We start from the raw sequence: 14,599 nt of genomic DNA, 5'->3' as shown, positions 1-14,599 counted from the left end.
ACTGTGAAAGTATCTCTCACACCTGCATACTTGCTTACCCGGACTTCGGATGGTAGTCGTTTCTCAGGGGATGGAAGGGCTAATGGAGTAGCTCTGTAGTCAAACCCTAACATGCGCCCCAGAGGATGAATATGAAGAGAAGGGAATTGAGAATTATCATATTAGGGCATCCGAGACAAAATGTATCTACAGATGATTCCTTCTCCAATGGGGGACCTAATTCTAAGCTAATAGTCCTAGAGTATCAAACTTACTTCGTCAAGAGTCCTGCTCCGCTTCCCCACCTACTTGGACCCGATCCCCGGCGTTTCGCGCCATGTTACGGGGCTCGGGAAGTTTATACTTCCGTATTGGTTTAAGCGGAGAGCTGGATTGGTCAATGCGGGCATGTGATCAATGACGTCACCCGAAACAACGGGAAAGGTCAAATACGCTCTGTGACCCGGGGCGTCAGTAAATAGACGCACGAGTGCGTAAATACGGAAAACGTAAATATAATCAACAAATGTGAATTTTAATCTGTTTGTTCATATTAGCGCCCTTATTTTAAAAGACCAGATATATAGAATGTAGTATTCATCTCTGGGGCTCATACCCTTACGTTGCGTGTAGTTACTGACAGACACGTGATCACAACGTGTGTGTACTTCGTCCAATCAGGATCGAGGGCGATTTTAGTAACCAGTCCAAATGACTGATGGGAGATGTAGTATATATCTATACTGATAGTAATGTAACTAATGACTGGTAGGATACATAGCCAACGCTAGTCATTATTCCTGATCCCATCAATTGTTGAAAGAGTGTTTTAGGGTATTGAAAGTATATTTTACACTAGGAGACAGAGATGTCACAAGGGACACTACGCAGGTGTAGTATTTACGTATGGATATCTCACAATTAGAAGATAGTGAACCCTTGAAGGAGTGTGGTATATGTATTACATGAATCTTAAGGTTTGTGTATGATGATAGTGAAACCCAATCTCCAAAGAGGGATAGTGACGTGTGGAAGACTCTCACATGTTTATAGATCACTATTCAAGGTACATACAGTGGTCATGAAGAGGGATATACTACATCTACTTGTTCAGTTGGTTCCAGGATATGTAATCATTGAGCCCCTTCTCATGGGTCTTTAGGCGATAGACCCATCGTTGTTCACGCTCTAAGAGTTTTTGCTGCAAGTTCCCCATAGTTGTGACCTTTTCTAGTACTGTCCACTTCAGCTCTGTGTCCTTATGTTTTTTCTCCTGATAATGGGCAGTTAGCCTAGTCGCTGTGACTGATCTACGTATGGTGCTTCTATGTTCGCTGATGCGAACTTTGATCTTACGACTAGTCATACCTATATATAACAGTTCACACGGGCATTTTATCATATAGATCACGGATTCAGAGTTACAATTTGTATGTGACCTCTGTTCCCATGGAGAGTTTAAGCCCAGATCCAATGTTTTGGTGTGTTCTGTAAATGGGCAGGCAACACATGACCCACACGGGTAGTGTCCTACAACAGGCGATAAACCCCATAATGTCTGCTGATTAGTTGGTTTAGGTGTAAAGGAGTTGGTATGTACCAGGGCATTCCTCAAATTAGAATTTTTTCTAAATGAGAACATAGGTTTCTCAAATGATAGTCTGTTAGATGTCAATATTGACCATTTTTTGTTAATTATTTTTTTCAGGTCATTAGATGAGGAGTTATATGTTGTCACACATATAAGTTGATCTGGTTGCTCTTTTGTGTATGTTTCTAACAGAGCTTCCCTTGGTGTATTACGTGCTCTTTTGTTTGCTCTTTGTATAATCTTGTTAGGGTACATCTTCTGTTGGAGTTTGTTACTAAGAATAGCTGCCTCTTTTTTGTATGTCTGAATGTTGGAACAGTTTCTGCGAATCCTCAAGAATTGGCCTACTGGCAAATTCTCTCTTAAGGATCGCGGGTGGGCACTGTCGAATCTTAATAAACTGTTCCTGTCCGTAGGTTTAGTGTACAGCGAGCTTTCAAGAGTGCCATCTTTAGCTGTGAAAGTAACATCCAGAAATGAAATGCTTTCTTTATTCACATTCATAGTGAAATGAAGGTGCGGGTTCAGCGAGTTGATCCATGTTTTAAAATTTTCAAGACTCACTAGATCACCTCTCCAGATCATCAGGACATCATCGATATACCTGTACCATTTGCAGATATTTCTACTGAAAGGATTATGAGTCCATATATGTAGGTCTTCAAAATAACTGACGTACAGGCAAGCCAGACTTGGGGCGAATGTACTCCCCATTGATGTCCCATGTATTTGTAGATATAATTGATCTTCAAAGGTAAAAAAGTTTTCTGTCAATGCCAGATGTATAAGGGTGATCACCCACTCAATAGGAGCTGCCCACAGCCACTCCTCTTGTCTGAGGATCTCTTGGATTACTCTAATACTTTCCGCCTGAGGTATGTTTGTGTATAGAGCTTCTACGTCCAAACATACCAAAAAATTATCTACTGGATTGTATTCTACTTGTGTCAGAAGATTGAAGAGGTGTTTGGTGTCTTGGACATACGATTTGATCTTCTTCACCAGGGGGCGTAAGAACCAATCTGTATATTTTGACAATGGTTCCAAAATAGAACCAATCCCTGAGACAATGGGTCTCCCAGGAGGAGGGGTCTTCCCTTTGTGTATTTTGGGGATGGTGTAGAACAGAGGAGTTCTAGGGTTCTCCTGATTCAGAAATTCATATTGCTTCTTCGTAATCCATTCTTTGGTCAAGGCATCTGCTGTTAATGTCATGATAGTAGTTTTTATCCGTTGTGTAGGATCCCTATTGATCTTTCTGTAATATTTGGTGTCTGCCAGTAGATTCAGACACGCCGTTCTGTAAGCGTTGGTACTTTGTATCACGGTAGCTCCACCTTTATCCGCTGGTTTTATGACTATATCCATTCTGGATTGTAAGGTGGTCAGAGCCGCACGTTCTTTCTTGCTCAAATTGTTGAACCCGTTTCTCTTGGGTTGGAGTAGTTCAACTTCCTTGCTGACTGCTTCTTCGAAAGATAATACTTCTGGAGGCATCATATTGGTAGGGGGTAGGAAAGAAGATTTTGGTCTCAAACCCGTGTAGGTATTATCTTCAACGGGTCTCTCTTTGTCCTGAAAAAAAGTTTTCAGTCGTATTTTTCTGAAGAATTCGCCTAATTCACATCGAAGGCGGAATTTGTCCAGGTAGGTTGTAGGGACGAATCCCAAACCCTTATCCAGAATTGTTTGTTCGTCTGTGGTAAGGATAACATCTGTGAGGTTTACAATTAATCCCTCGTGTTGCTTGTGCTCGGCTGTTGTTCCCTGGTGTTGCTCCTGGTGTTCACTGAGCTCCGCTCTTCTTCCCACTGTATTCGTTTCCCCCTTCTTCCTCGTCTCCCTCTTCTTCCGCCCTGACCTAAAAAATGTTGGTTGAAGTCCGGCTGAAAGTATGGTCCTGCTGGGAATTGAGGGGGACCGTGATATTGGACTGGTCCAAAGGGGGCTGGCCAAGGAAACATCTGTTGGTGTCCGTATCTTTGATTGTAAATCCCCCTACGTGGTATCCTTGCCCTTCCTCGCCAGCTCTTATTTGATCCATCACTTGACCGGTCATCATACTCTGAGCCAGATGATCCTGTCTGTTCGCTTCGTGTGGATCCCGAGTCAGATGGGACTTGGCTTTTGTAGTCGTCTTTAATATAAGGATAAACCTTCTCATGGCTGAATTTCTTCAGATCTTTCTGCAGTTTGTTGATCTTATTTTGCATCAGGTACTCTTTATGTTCATTTACTTCTTTATTCACCTCTTCTAGTTTCTTTTTGTACAGGGTTAATTTAATCTCTGTCAATAATGAGTCCTCACTGATCTTTATTTTTATCAGTAGGGCCTCTGACAATCGTTTGGCTGTATTGATTATCAAAATAAGCCAATCACGTGAGCATCTCCAAGCGATAAGAGACCATTCTTTCTTAAATTGTGGATCATCAAGGAAGATTCTTGGAGCATTTGTCACCAGTAAGCCTGTGGGTGCCACATTGCCGCGGAGGTATTCTGTCATTATTGCCCCGTGTAATAGTATTTTCATCTGACAGCGTTTCAACTCCTTCAGTTCATCCCAATTTTGGGCTTGGGTAAGGGTCTGGTTAATATTAGTGTCGGACAAAAGTGATGGACCCTGAAGCATAGCGTAGTGTATATTGTGTCGGTCCACAGGTAAGAAAGGATGTGTTGGCGCTTGCAGGGATCTCCCAGACCTCTCACGTTCCACGTCAAGAGGTTGTATTTGGGGAGGCTAGGTCGGTTCTCTATGGTCACATGTCAGGAGTGTTGTAGTGGATGTTAGATATGTGTCGAGCAGGTCAGCTGCGTCGGCTGTACCTATGCATGTCAAGTCAACAGCAAGCGGTAGTAAACAAAACCTCCCCCCCACCCACATCAGCAGTCCAATCCTGCCATGACGTGATTCCCTCCTTCCCCTCCCCAATGCCTCGTACTCCATGCTCCCAACGGGGGAGGGTGGATGCAGGCTGTGAACATGATAAACCAGAGCAGTATAGGGGTTCCCTAAGTGGGTAGCGGCCAGAGGGCAAACCAGAGACACCTCGCAATGGTGAGGGTGCACGGGGGAGAATAGTACAAAGTCTCATATTGCCCAGAGTTCTACGGTGATGTCTTCGGGTAGGGAAGCGGCTATGACATCCGCAGGAGAGGCCCAACAGGGACCTTACAGCAGTCCATAATGAAGGGCGTTGCATTTCAAGCGGTGATCTGAGGGGATCAGCGGCACTGAAAGTTACCAAGTAAAGGCCGTGTCAGATATCTTAAAGAGAGATATGACCATCATTCTACATCTGATGTGTCGCCAGCTTCGGTTGAATGGGAGGAGGGGGAAGCACGATCCGTGAATCTCTTGGGTAAGGTTTTTACAAAGTCATGAATATGCTGTGGGTTGGTAAAGATGTGTTGCTTCCCTTGACAAGTAACTTTGAGGCGTGCAGGAGGTAGCTTCTGAGAGTTTATGGGTGAAAGACAGGTTTACTTTCTGTAGTCTCTGTACCTTCACTTTCCTCCAGTCCATCAGCAGCGAGCAAGGGGTTATGGGTGTAAGACAGGTTTACTTTCTGAAGTTTCTGTACCTTCAGTTTTCTCCAGTCCTTCAGCAGCAAGGTAGCTTCTGAGGGGTTATTTATGTAAGACAAGCTTACTTTCTGTAGTTTCTGTACCCTCACTTTCCTCCAGTCCTTCAGCAGTGAAGTAGCTTCCAAGGGGCTATGGGTGAAAGACAGGTTTACTTTCTGTAGTTTCTGCACCTTCGCTTTCCTCTAGTCCTTCAGCAGCGAGGTAGCTTTTGAGGGATTATGGGTGTAAGACATGTTTACTTTTTGTAGCTTCTGTACCTTCACTTTCCTCCAGTCTGAAGGACGAGGTAGCTTCTTTGACGTTATGAGTGTAAGACAGGTTTACTTTCTGTACCAGTCCTTCAGCAGCAAGGTAGCTTCTGAGGGGCTGAGGGGTTGTGGGTGTCAGACAGGTTTACTTTCTGTAGTTTCTGTACCTTCTCTTTCCTTCAGTCTTTCAGCACCAAGGTAGCCTCTGAGGGGTGTGGGTGTTAGACAAGTTTACTTCCTGTAGTTTCTACATCTTCACTTTCCTCCAGTCCTTCAGCAGCGAGGTAGCCTCTGAGGGGTTATGGGTGTAAGACATGTTTACTTTGTGTAGTCTCTGTACCTTCACTTTCCTTCAGTCCTTCATCAGCGAGGTAGCCTCCGAGGGGTTATGGGTGTCAGACAGGTTTACTTTCTGTAGCTTCTGTACCTTCACTTTCCTCCAGTCCTTCAGCGGCGAGGTAGTTTCTGAGGGTTTATGGGTGTGAGACATGTTTGCTTTCTGTAGTTTCTGTACCATTCCTTCAGCAGCGAGGTAGCTTCTGAGGGGTTGTGGGTGTGATAAAGGATCATCCTCATTATGCCTCAAGGAGTCAGAGGTCTAATTTTACTTACATTGCCCCTTACAGTTGGGTGAAAGGACGTGGATGCATTAGCAGAGTCTGTCTCCTTGCACGCATTCAGGGAGGTAGCAGCATCTTCCAAGCCTGTGCTCGCTGCAGCCAGCCCCAGAACTGAGCACTTTGTAAATACAGACACTGCCCAACTGTTCAGGCCCATATTTATCCCATAGCACACCAGCCCCAGAAGAGCACAAGCCAATGAAATTACAACAGGCATTATTAGTTACAGTTTGTAATGCAAGCCTCAAGAAATATTATTACAAAATGCATCACTAATTACAGTTTGTAACACAAGCCGCAAGAAATATAATTTTATCAGATCTTTTTTCATAATTTGCTAGGTTGCAGGGTACAGTCCTAACAGGCCGAGGAATTTGTAAATGGAGCCTTAGATGTAAACGTGCACCACAGCAATATGATGGTTGTTCCTTCCTAATTATTGCTATTTAAGACACCAACAAATATATTTCTAGACAGTGTTCCCATTGCCTCATTTTATTACTTTATTGACAAATACTTAATGTGCCTCTATTGCTTTGCAGATATCTTCCAAAAACTGTCTGCCGTTAAAGACCAAAGAGAGTGGGTGATTGCAAGTGGGGCACACCAGGTAGGTTAGCTACAAAAATACCAGGTGCATACCTTCATGGCTGGTAATGTATAGTATGCATAAGACTTCTAATGTAAAGTGTGATAGTGTGCATGAAGGATAGCCGAATGAGTGCTTCAGTTTAGGGGCCTCATTAGTCTGCGCGTGGCAGTAATATCACTGGCAGCAATTGGTACCTACTCCAAAGGATAAGTAACGTCCATTACAGAAGGAGGACATGTCGCTTAGCTGTAAAATCCACTCTGCTGGGATGCCACACACTTAAAATTCACTCAGCTGGGATTCCACATGCTTACAATTCACTCGGCGGAATACCACGTGCTTAAAATCCACTCTGCTGGGATAGCACATGCTTAAAATTCATTCTACTGGATACCATGTGGTTAAAATCCACTCTGCTGGGATACCACACACTTAAAATACACTCTGCTGGGATACCACACGCTTAAAACCCACTCTGTTGTATACCACATGCCTAAAATCCACTCTGCTGGATACCATGTGGCTAAAATCCACTCTGCTGTGATACCACATGCTTAAAATCCACTCTGCTGGGATACCACATGCATAAAATTCACTCTGCTGGGATACCACTGCTAAAAATCCACTCTGCTCTGGATACCACATGCTTAAAATTCACTCTGCTGGGGAAACATCGTTAACATCGCAGTCAGTACACCGCGATGCTGTTACATCGCGGTCGTTACAACGAACGCGATGTAACCACACGATGCCATTACAACGCAAGTCTTTACATCGACTTGCGCTAGATGGCGTGCTAACATTACAAATAGTGTAGTTTACTATCCCAACACCTTCCCTACTGTTAAGTGGACTGGAGTTGGAATAGTAAATTACGCTTTTCGAATGTTAGCACGCCATCTAGCGCAAGTCGATGTAAAGACTTGCGTTGTAATGGCATAGCGTAGTAACATCGCAGTCGTTGTAACGATTGCGATGTAACTGCACGCGTTGTAATGACTCGCGTTGTTATGTCATACATCCCTCTGCTGGATACCATGTGGTTAAAATCCACTCTGCTGTGATACCACATGCTTAAAATCCACTCTGCTGGGATACCACATGCTTAAAATCCACTCTGCTAGGATACCACATGCTTAAAATCCACTCTGCTAGGATACCACATGCTTAAAATCCATACTGCTGGATACCATGTGGTTAAAGTCCACTCTGCTTTGATACCACACGACTAAAATCCATTCTGCTGGGATACCCCACGTTTAAAATCCATTCTGCTGGGATACCACATGCTTAACATGCACTCTGTTGGACACCACACACTTAAAATCCACTCTGTTGGGATGTCACATGCTTAAAATTCACTCTGCTGGGATGTCACATGCTTAAAATCAACTCTGCTGGGACACAACATGCGTAAAAGCCACTCTGCTGGGACACCATACGCTTAAAATTCATTCTGCTGGGATACCACATGGTTAAAATCCACCATGCTGGGACACAACGTGGTTACAATCCACTCTGCTGGGATACCACTCGCCTAAAATCTATTCTGCTGGGATACCACATGCTTAAAATACACTCTGCTGGGATACCACACGCTTACAGTCCACTCTGTTGTATACCACATGCTCTACTGGATTCCATGGGGTAAAAATCCACTCTGCTGTGATACCACATACTCAAAATCCACTATGCTGGGATACCACATGCTTAAAATCCACTCTGATGGGATACCGCACACTTAAAATCTACTCTGCTGGGATACCACACGCTTACAATCCACTCTGTTGTATACCACATGCTTAAAATCCACTCTGCTGGATACCATGGGGTAAAAATCCACTCTGCTGTGATACCACATGCTTAAAATCCACTCTGCTGTGATACCACATGCTTAAAATCCTCTCTGCTGGGATACCACGTGCCTAAAATCCACTCTGCTGGGATGGCACATGCTTAAAATTCACTCTGCTGGCTACCATGTGGTTAAAATCCACTCTGCTGGGATACCACATGCTTAAAATACACTCTGCTGGGATACCACACGCTTAAAATACACTCTGTTGTATACCTCATGCCTAAAATCCACTCTGCTGGATACCATGTGGTTAAAATCCACTCTGCTGTGATACCACATGCTTAAAACCACTCTGCTGGGATACCACACATTTAAAATCCACTCTGCTGGGATACCACAAGCTTAAAATCCACTCTGTTGGGATACCATGTGGTTAAAATCCACTCTGCTGTGATTCCACATGCTTAAACTCCACTCTGCTTGGATACCACACCCTTAAATTCCACTCAGCTGGGATACCATATGCTTAAAATCCACTCTGCTGTGATACCACATGCTTAAAACCACTCTGCTGGGATACCACACATTTAAAATCCACTCTGCTGGGATACCACAAGCTTAAAATCCACTCTGTTGGGATACCATGTGGTTAAAATCCACTCTGCTGTGATTCCACATGCTTAAACTCCACTCTGCTTGGATACCACACGCTTAAATTCCACTCAACTGGGATACCATATGCTTAAAATTCACTATGCTGGGATACCACATGCTTAAAATCCACTCTGTTGTATACCACATGCCTAAAATCTACTCTGATGGATACAATGTGGTTAAAATCCACTCTGCTGTGATACCACACGCTTAAAATCCACTTTGCTGGTATACCACACGCTTACAATCCACTCTGTTGTATACCACATGCTTAAAATCCACTCTGCTGGATACCATGGGGTAAAAATCCACTCTGCTGTGTTACCACATGCTTAAAATCCACTCTGCTGTGATACCACATGCTTAAAATCCACTCTGCTGGGATACCACATGCTTAAAATCCACTCTGCTGGGATAGCACATGCTTAAAATTCACTCTGCTGGCTACCATGTGGTTAAACTCCACTCTGCTGGGATACCACATGCTTAAAATACACTCTGCTGGGGTACCACACCCTTAAAATCCACTCTGTTGTATACCACATGCCTAAAATCTACTCTGATGGATACAATGTGGTTAAAATCCACTCTGCTGTGATACCACACGCTTAAAATCCACTTTGCTGGTATACCACACGCTTACAATCCACTCTGTTGTATACCACATGCTTAAAATCCACTCTGCTGGATACCATGGGGTAAAAATCCACTCTGCTGTGTTACCACATGCTTAAAATCCACTCTGCTGTGATACCACATGCTTAAAATCCACTCTGCTGGGATACCACATGCTTAAAATCCACTCTGCTGGGATAGCACATGCTTAAAATTCACTCTGCTGGCTACCATGTGGTTAAAATCCACTCTGCTGGGATACCACACGCTTAAAACCCACTCTGCTGGGATACCGCACGTTTAAAATACACTCTGTTGTATACCTCATGCCTAAAATCCACTCTGCTGGATACCATGTGGTTAAAATCCACTCTGCTGTGATACCACACGCTTAAAATCCACTCTGCTGGGATACCACACATTTAAAATCCATTCTGCTGGGATACCACATGCTTATAATTCACTCTGTTGGATACCATGTGGTTAAAATCCACTCTGCTGTGATTCCACATGCTTAAACTCCACTCTGCTTGTATACCACACACTTAAATTCCACTCTGCTGGGATACCTTACCTGGGATAAATACCTTGCTTTTTTAAAATTGCTGTTTGTTTGTATTTGCTGCTTACTTGTGGGGTCTGATTCTGTTTGGTTTTGCGGTCCCCGGTCCGTCATGGCGAACAGTGCCGATTGCACGGAGGGACAGTCGCGACTCCGCCCACACTGCTCATCACTTCCTGCCCCCGGGTATATGTTCCAGATGACTCGTCGGCAGTGCAGCACTAGGTGATTGCGTGCCGCGAGAGGCTTGCTATTGCTTTTATAAAACTGTAATTTTACTCTCTTTTTGCTCAATTTTGCACACTTTTAAATACCTTGCTTCTTTAAAATTGGTGTTTGTTTGTATTTGCTGCTTACTTGTGGGGTCTGATTCTGTTTGGTTTCGCGGTCCCCGGTCCGTCACGGCGAACAGTGCCGATTGCACGGAGCGACTGACGCGACTCCGTCCACACTGTTCATCACTTCCTGCCCCCGGGTATATGTTTCAGATGACTCGTCAGCCGCGCAGCGGACGTGCCGCAGGCACGCCAAAGGCAAGCCCGTCTGCGCCCGTCCGCGTCCTTAGCGTGGCCGGCGCCGGCCATGCTGCCAGCGAAGGAGGAGGTGAGACATTATGTTGGACGCGAGACAAACTATTGGGCCTCCAAGGCTCCATCTGCCGAGGGGTACACCTGATTGATTTAGCCAAATTCCACTACCGCATTGCTGTAGCGTATGTGGTCAGACTCTGAAGCAAGTTAAGGCTCCTAGTATGAAAAAGCGGTACAAAAGGGGGTGGTGATGGACGGAGCATCAGAACCAATCAAACACTCACACCCAGTCAACAGATCTGGGTTTGATGCATCACCGTTCTTTAGCCCACTCTGCCACCCCAGTTCAGACATTGCCATATGCAAATCAGTCTGACCCTGTGCCTCATGGGAACAGTCCAGCCCGAACTGCCAAGCCATGCCTTCCCTGGACCGGAAACAAGCTTCCTAGGACCGGTTTCTGGCATTTCAGCCGTCTTCAGCCAGGCTTGCTTGAATCCAGTGGCAAAGTGAGCAAGGGACTCACGTCTGAGCATACCCTGCCAACTTATGGCGAACAAAGAGGCACAGGGTCAGACTGATTTGCATATGGCCATGTCTGAACTGGGGTGGCAGAGTGGGCTAAAGAACGGTGATGGATTAAACCCAGATCAGTTGACTGGGGGTGAGTGCTTGCAATGTTCAACACTCCGTCCATCATTTCCTTTGGTTTTTGCTTTGTTCGCCATAAGTTGGCAGGGTATGCTCAGACGTGAGTCCCTTGCTCACTTTGCCACTGGATTCAAGCAAGCCTGGCTGAAGACGGCTGAAATGCCAGAAACCGGTCCTAGGAAGCTTGTTTCCGGTCCAGGGAAGACATGGCTTGGCAGTTCGGGCTGGACTGTTCCCATGAGGCACAGGGTCAGACTGATTTGCATATGGCCATGTCTGAACTGGGGTGGCAGAGTGGGCTAAAGAACGGTGATGGATTAAACCCAGATCAGTTGACTGGGGGTGAGTGCTTGCAATGTTCAACACTCCGTCCATCATTTCCTTTGGTTTTTGCCTAGTATGAGAAACGCATCGCCCTGGGGCTTGGCGAATGAATGTAAGATTAAATTAAGGCGTGTCTTGTAATTATTGTAGATCGCTGTCCAAGCATGTGGAAGAGGTATGGTCAATCCTAATTGAGGCTACCTGGGATGTCATGTTTTTAACGGAAACCTGGCTAAACGTGGATGCGATGACAACAATCGCACTAGCAATCCCACCAGGTTTCAAAATATGCTATGCCAACCGAGAAGGTGGGAAAAGAGGGGGTGGGGTGGCCATTATTTTTAGAGACTCATGGGAGCTTGTGTCCTCGGCCCCTCTTCTTATGCAGGGCATAGAAGGTCTCAATTTTTGTTTACAAATCAACCCCTCATTTGCCCTCGCGGGCATTCTTATCTATAGACCACCCGACTGTGCAACGACTGCTTCGCAGACTCTGTGTAATTTTATTACTCAAAAATCAGTAGTGTTTACCAATTTTATGGCCCTGGGAGATTTTAATCTGCACGTGAACGACCCGAACTGTTCACAAGCAGCGCAACTGATCTCGTCTTTAGCAGGGGCTAATCTCTTACAACAGGTGTCCTCCTCGACACATATAGCGGGACATCCTTAGACTTAGTCTTTTCGAATATTACCGACACCAATATGGAGACCCCGCTCCCATTGGTCTGGTCAGATCACTACCTGATTCCTTTTTCGATTACCCTGCCAAAAACGAAGCAAGCTTAGAGCAATCGATCCATTCATAAAAGAACTTGTCTGAGGAATCATTAAGCCCTATTTTGCTGGACAACTATCCCCGTCTTTCCTCTGACCCCAGTGCAGATGCAGCTGCTATACATCAATGGATTGCTGATTCTGTGGAGTTAGTCGTGCCAATCAGAGTAGTGAAACCCTCTAGATGTTCCCCCTCTGCCCCTTGGTTCTCCACTGCCCTCAAAGAAATAAAAAGTAGGTGCAAAAAATTGGAACGGCAGTGAAGGATGGCCTACTGTGTTCTAGCTAAGGGAATTTATAAAAAAGCACTAAAAGAGTTTCATAAGGCTCCAAAAGCAGCCCGGCGGGACTATTTTGTTGCACGCTTTCAGAATGCAGACCACTCTTGTAGATAAATTTTTTAAGTAGTCCAAACATTTTTTAAACCCAAGGCAATAGAGACGGAAGTTTCACCGTCCCTAGCCTTGTGTGAATAAATTGCCAGTCACTTCGAAACTAAAATTTTAAAGGTCTATGATACCTTTCTAACCTCTGAGGCAACTGAGAAAGCGGATATATCCCTAGGTGCAGTGGAGGTTTCGCCACTCACTAATTTTACTCCGATCTCTTACCAGGAGGCTCTAGCTGAAATTCAAAAATGTCGTTCAGGTGCTCCAGATGATCCATGCCCTCCCAAACTGTGGAAAATGTTAGCCCTTTCCCTGACGGATGGGCTACGTCATATATGAAACACCTCTCTGGACACTGGCATCTTTCCTGATAAATGGAAACATGCGACACTTCTCCCTCTGAGAAAGAAACCAAAGGGTGACCCAGGCGACCTTAGCAACCTGAGACCCATCTTCCTGCTCCCCGCACCAGGTAAAATGTTGGAGAAGCTGGTCCAGCGTCAACTGACCACTTTTATTGAGCGGAATGGCACCTTACACGACACCCAATCTGGTTTTCAAGCAGGATTTAGTACGGAGACCGCTCTCCTCGAGGTGGCAGAGTCAGTAAGATGGTCATTGGACTCAGGAGCATCAGCATTGCTGGTGCTCCTGGATCTGTCCGCTGCATTCGACACTGTCGACCACGCCATATTGGTCCAGAGACTACAAGGTGTGGGCTTTGGCGGGAAAGTGTTAACTTGGCTGTCATCTTATCTGAGTGGGCGTACGCAGAGAGTTGCTCTAGAACCATTTAAATCCAAACCAAAACAGCTCAGCTGCTGCGTCCCCCAGGGCTCAGCCTTGAACCCTCTACTTTTTTACCTCTACCTAGCTCCATTGTTCTCTCTAATTGCCAACTGGGGTGTGAAAGCGATTTCCTACACTGACGACACCCAATTAGTTTTTCCATGTAAGGTGCGGACGGCAGATGCTTTTAAGAACTTCAAGGGCTGTTTGCGCGACATAGCGCTGTGGATGAAAACAAACAAATTAAAGCTCAATGCTGGAAAAACAGAAGTTTTGTTCTTCAGCAAGGACCCAGCGCCAGATTCAGAGCTGTGGTGGCCACCAGAAATGGGCTCACCACCTAAATTACGGATGCGTGTGGCAGGGGATCTGCCACACGCATCCGTAATTTAGGGGTGAGATGGGAGGCGGACCTTTCTTTTTCAGCCCAAATACAGCAGGTCTCAGCAAACTGTTTTAGTAAACTAAAAAACCTCCAGAAAGTTCTACACTTTCTACCGGAAGATTGCCGCAATTCAATAGTACATGCCACAGTCACATCCAGGCTTGACTATGCGAATAGCCTATACCTTGGCCTTCCCAAATACGCCATTTGCTGTCTTCAGATGATACAGAATGCAGCTCCGAGACTGGTTCGGCGTATCCCTTTCCGACACCATGTCTCTCCGCATCTACAGAAGCTCCACTGGCTTCCAGTGGAGAAAATAATTAAATTCAAGGCCATGACGCTGGCATACTGGGCCCTTAGCGAAATATGCCCTGGTTACCTGAAGGAAAGACTGTGTCTCTGTAAGCAAAACCGCGCGCTGCGTTCAAACTCTCAGAACTTGCTGCGCACCCCGCGCTTTGCGAAAACACGTCTGGGCGGCAGAGCTTTCACAGTTGGTGCAGCTT

At 45.3% G+C, this 14,599-nt stretch overlaps 1 protein-coding gene across 2 annotated transcripts in view; it reads left to right on the top strand.

The window, feature by feature from the left end:
- The window catches only part of NEK10 (NIMA related kinase 10), a 1,348,206-nt gene that overhangs the window by 415,861 nt on the left and 917,746 nt on the right, over positions 1-14,599 (top strand). For both annotated transcript variants that reach the window (XM_085630543.1, XM_085630544.1), the window contains exon 9: positions 6,567-6,634. In XM_085630543.1, coding sequence (XP_085486669.1) covers positions 6,567-6,634 — 68 coding nt within the window. The remainder of the gene's footprint in view (positions 1-6,566; positions 6,635-14,599) is intronic.

The sequence above is a fragment of the Triturus cristatus genome, chromosome 10 (assembly GCF_964204655.1).
Source record: "Triturus cristatus chromosome 10, aTriCri1.1, whole genome shotgun sequence".
Taxonomy (NCBI): Eukaryota; Metazoa; Chordata; class Amphibia; order Caudata; family Salamandridae; genus Triturus; species Triturus cristatus.
The sequence above is the reverse complement of the archived record's forward strand: the minus strand, read 5'-3'. Positions and strand labels throughout refer to the sequence as shown.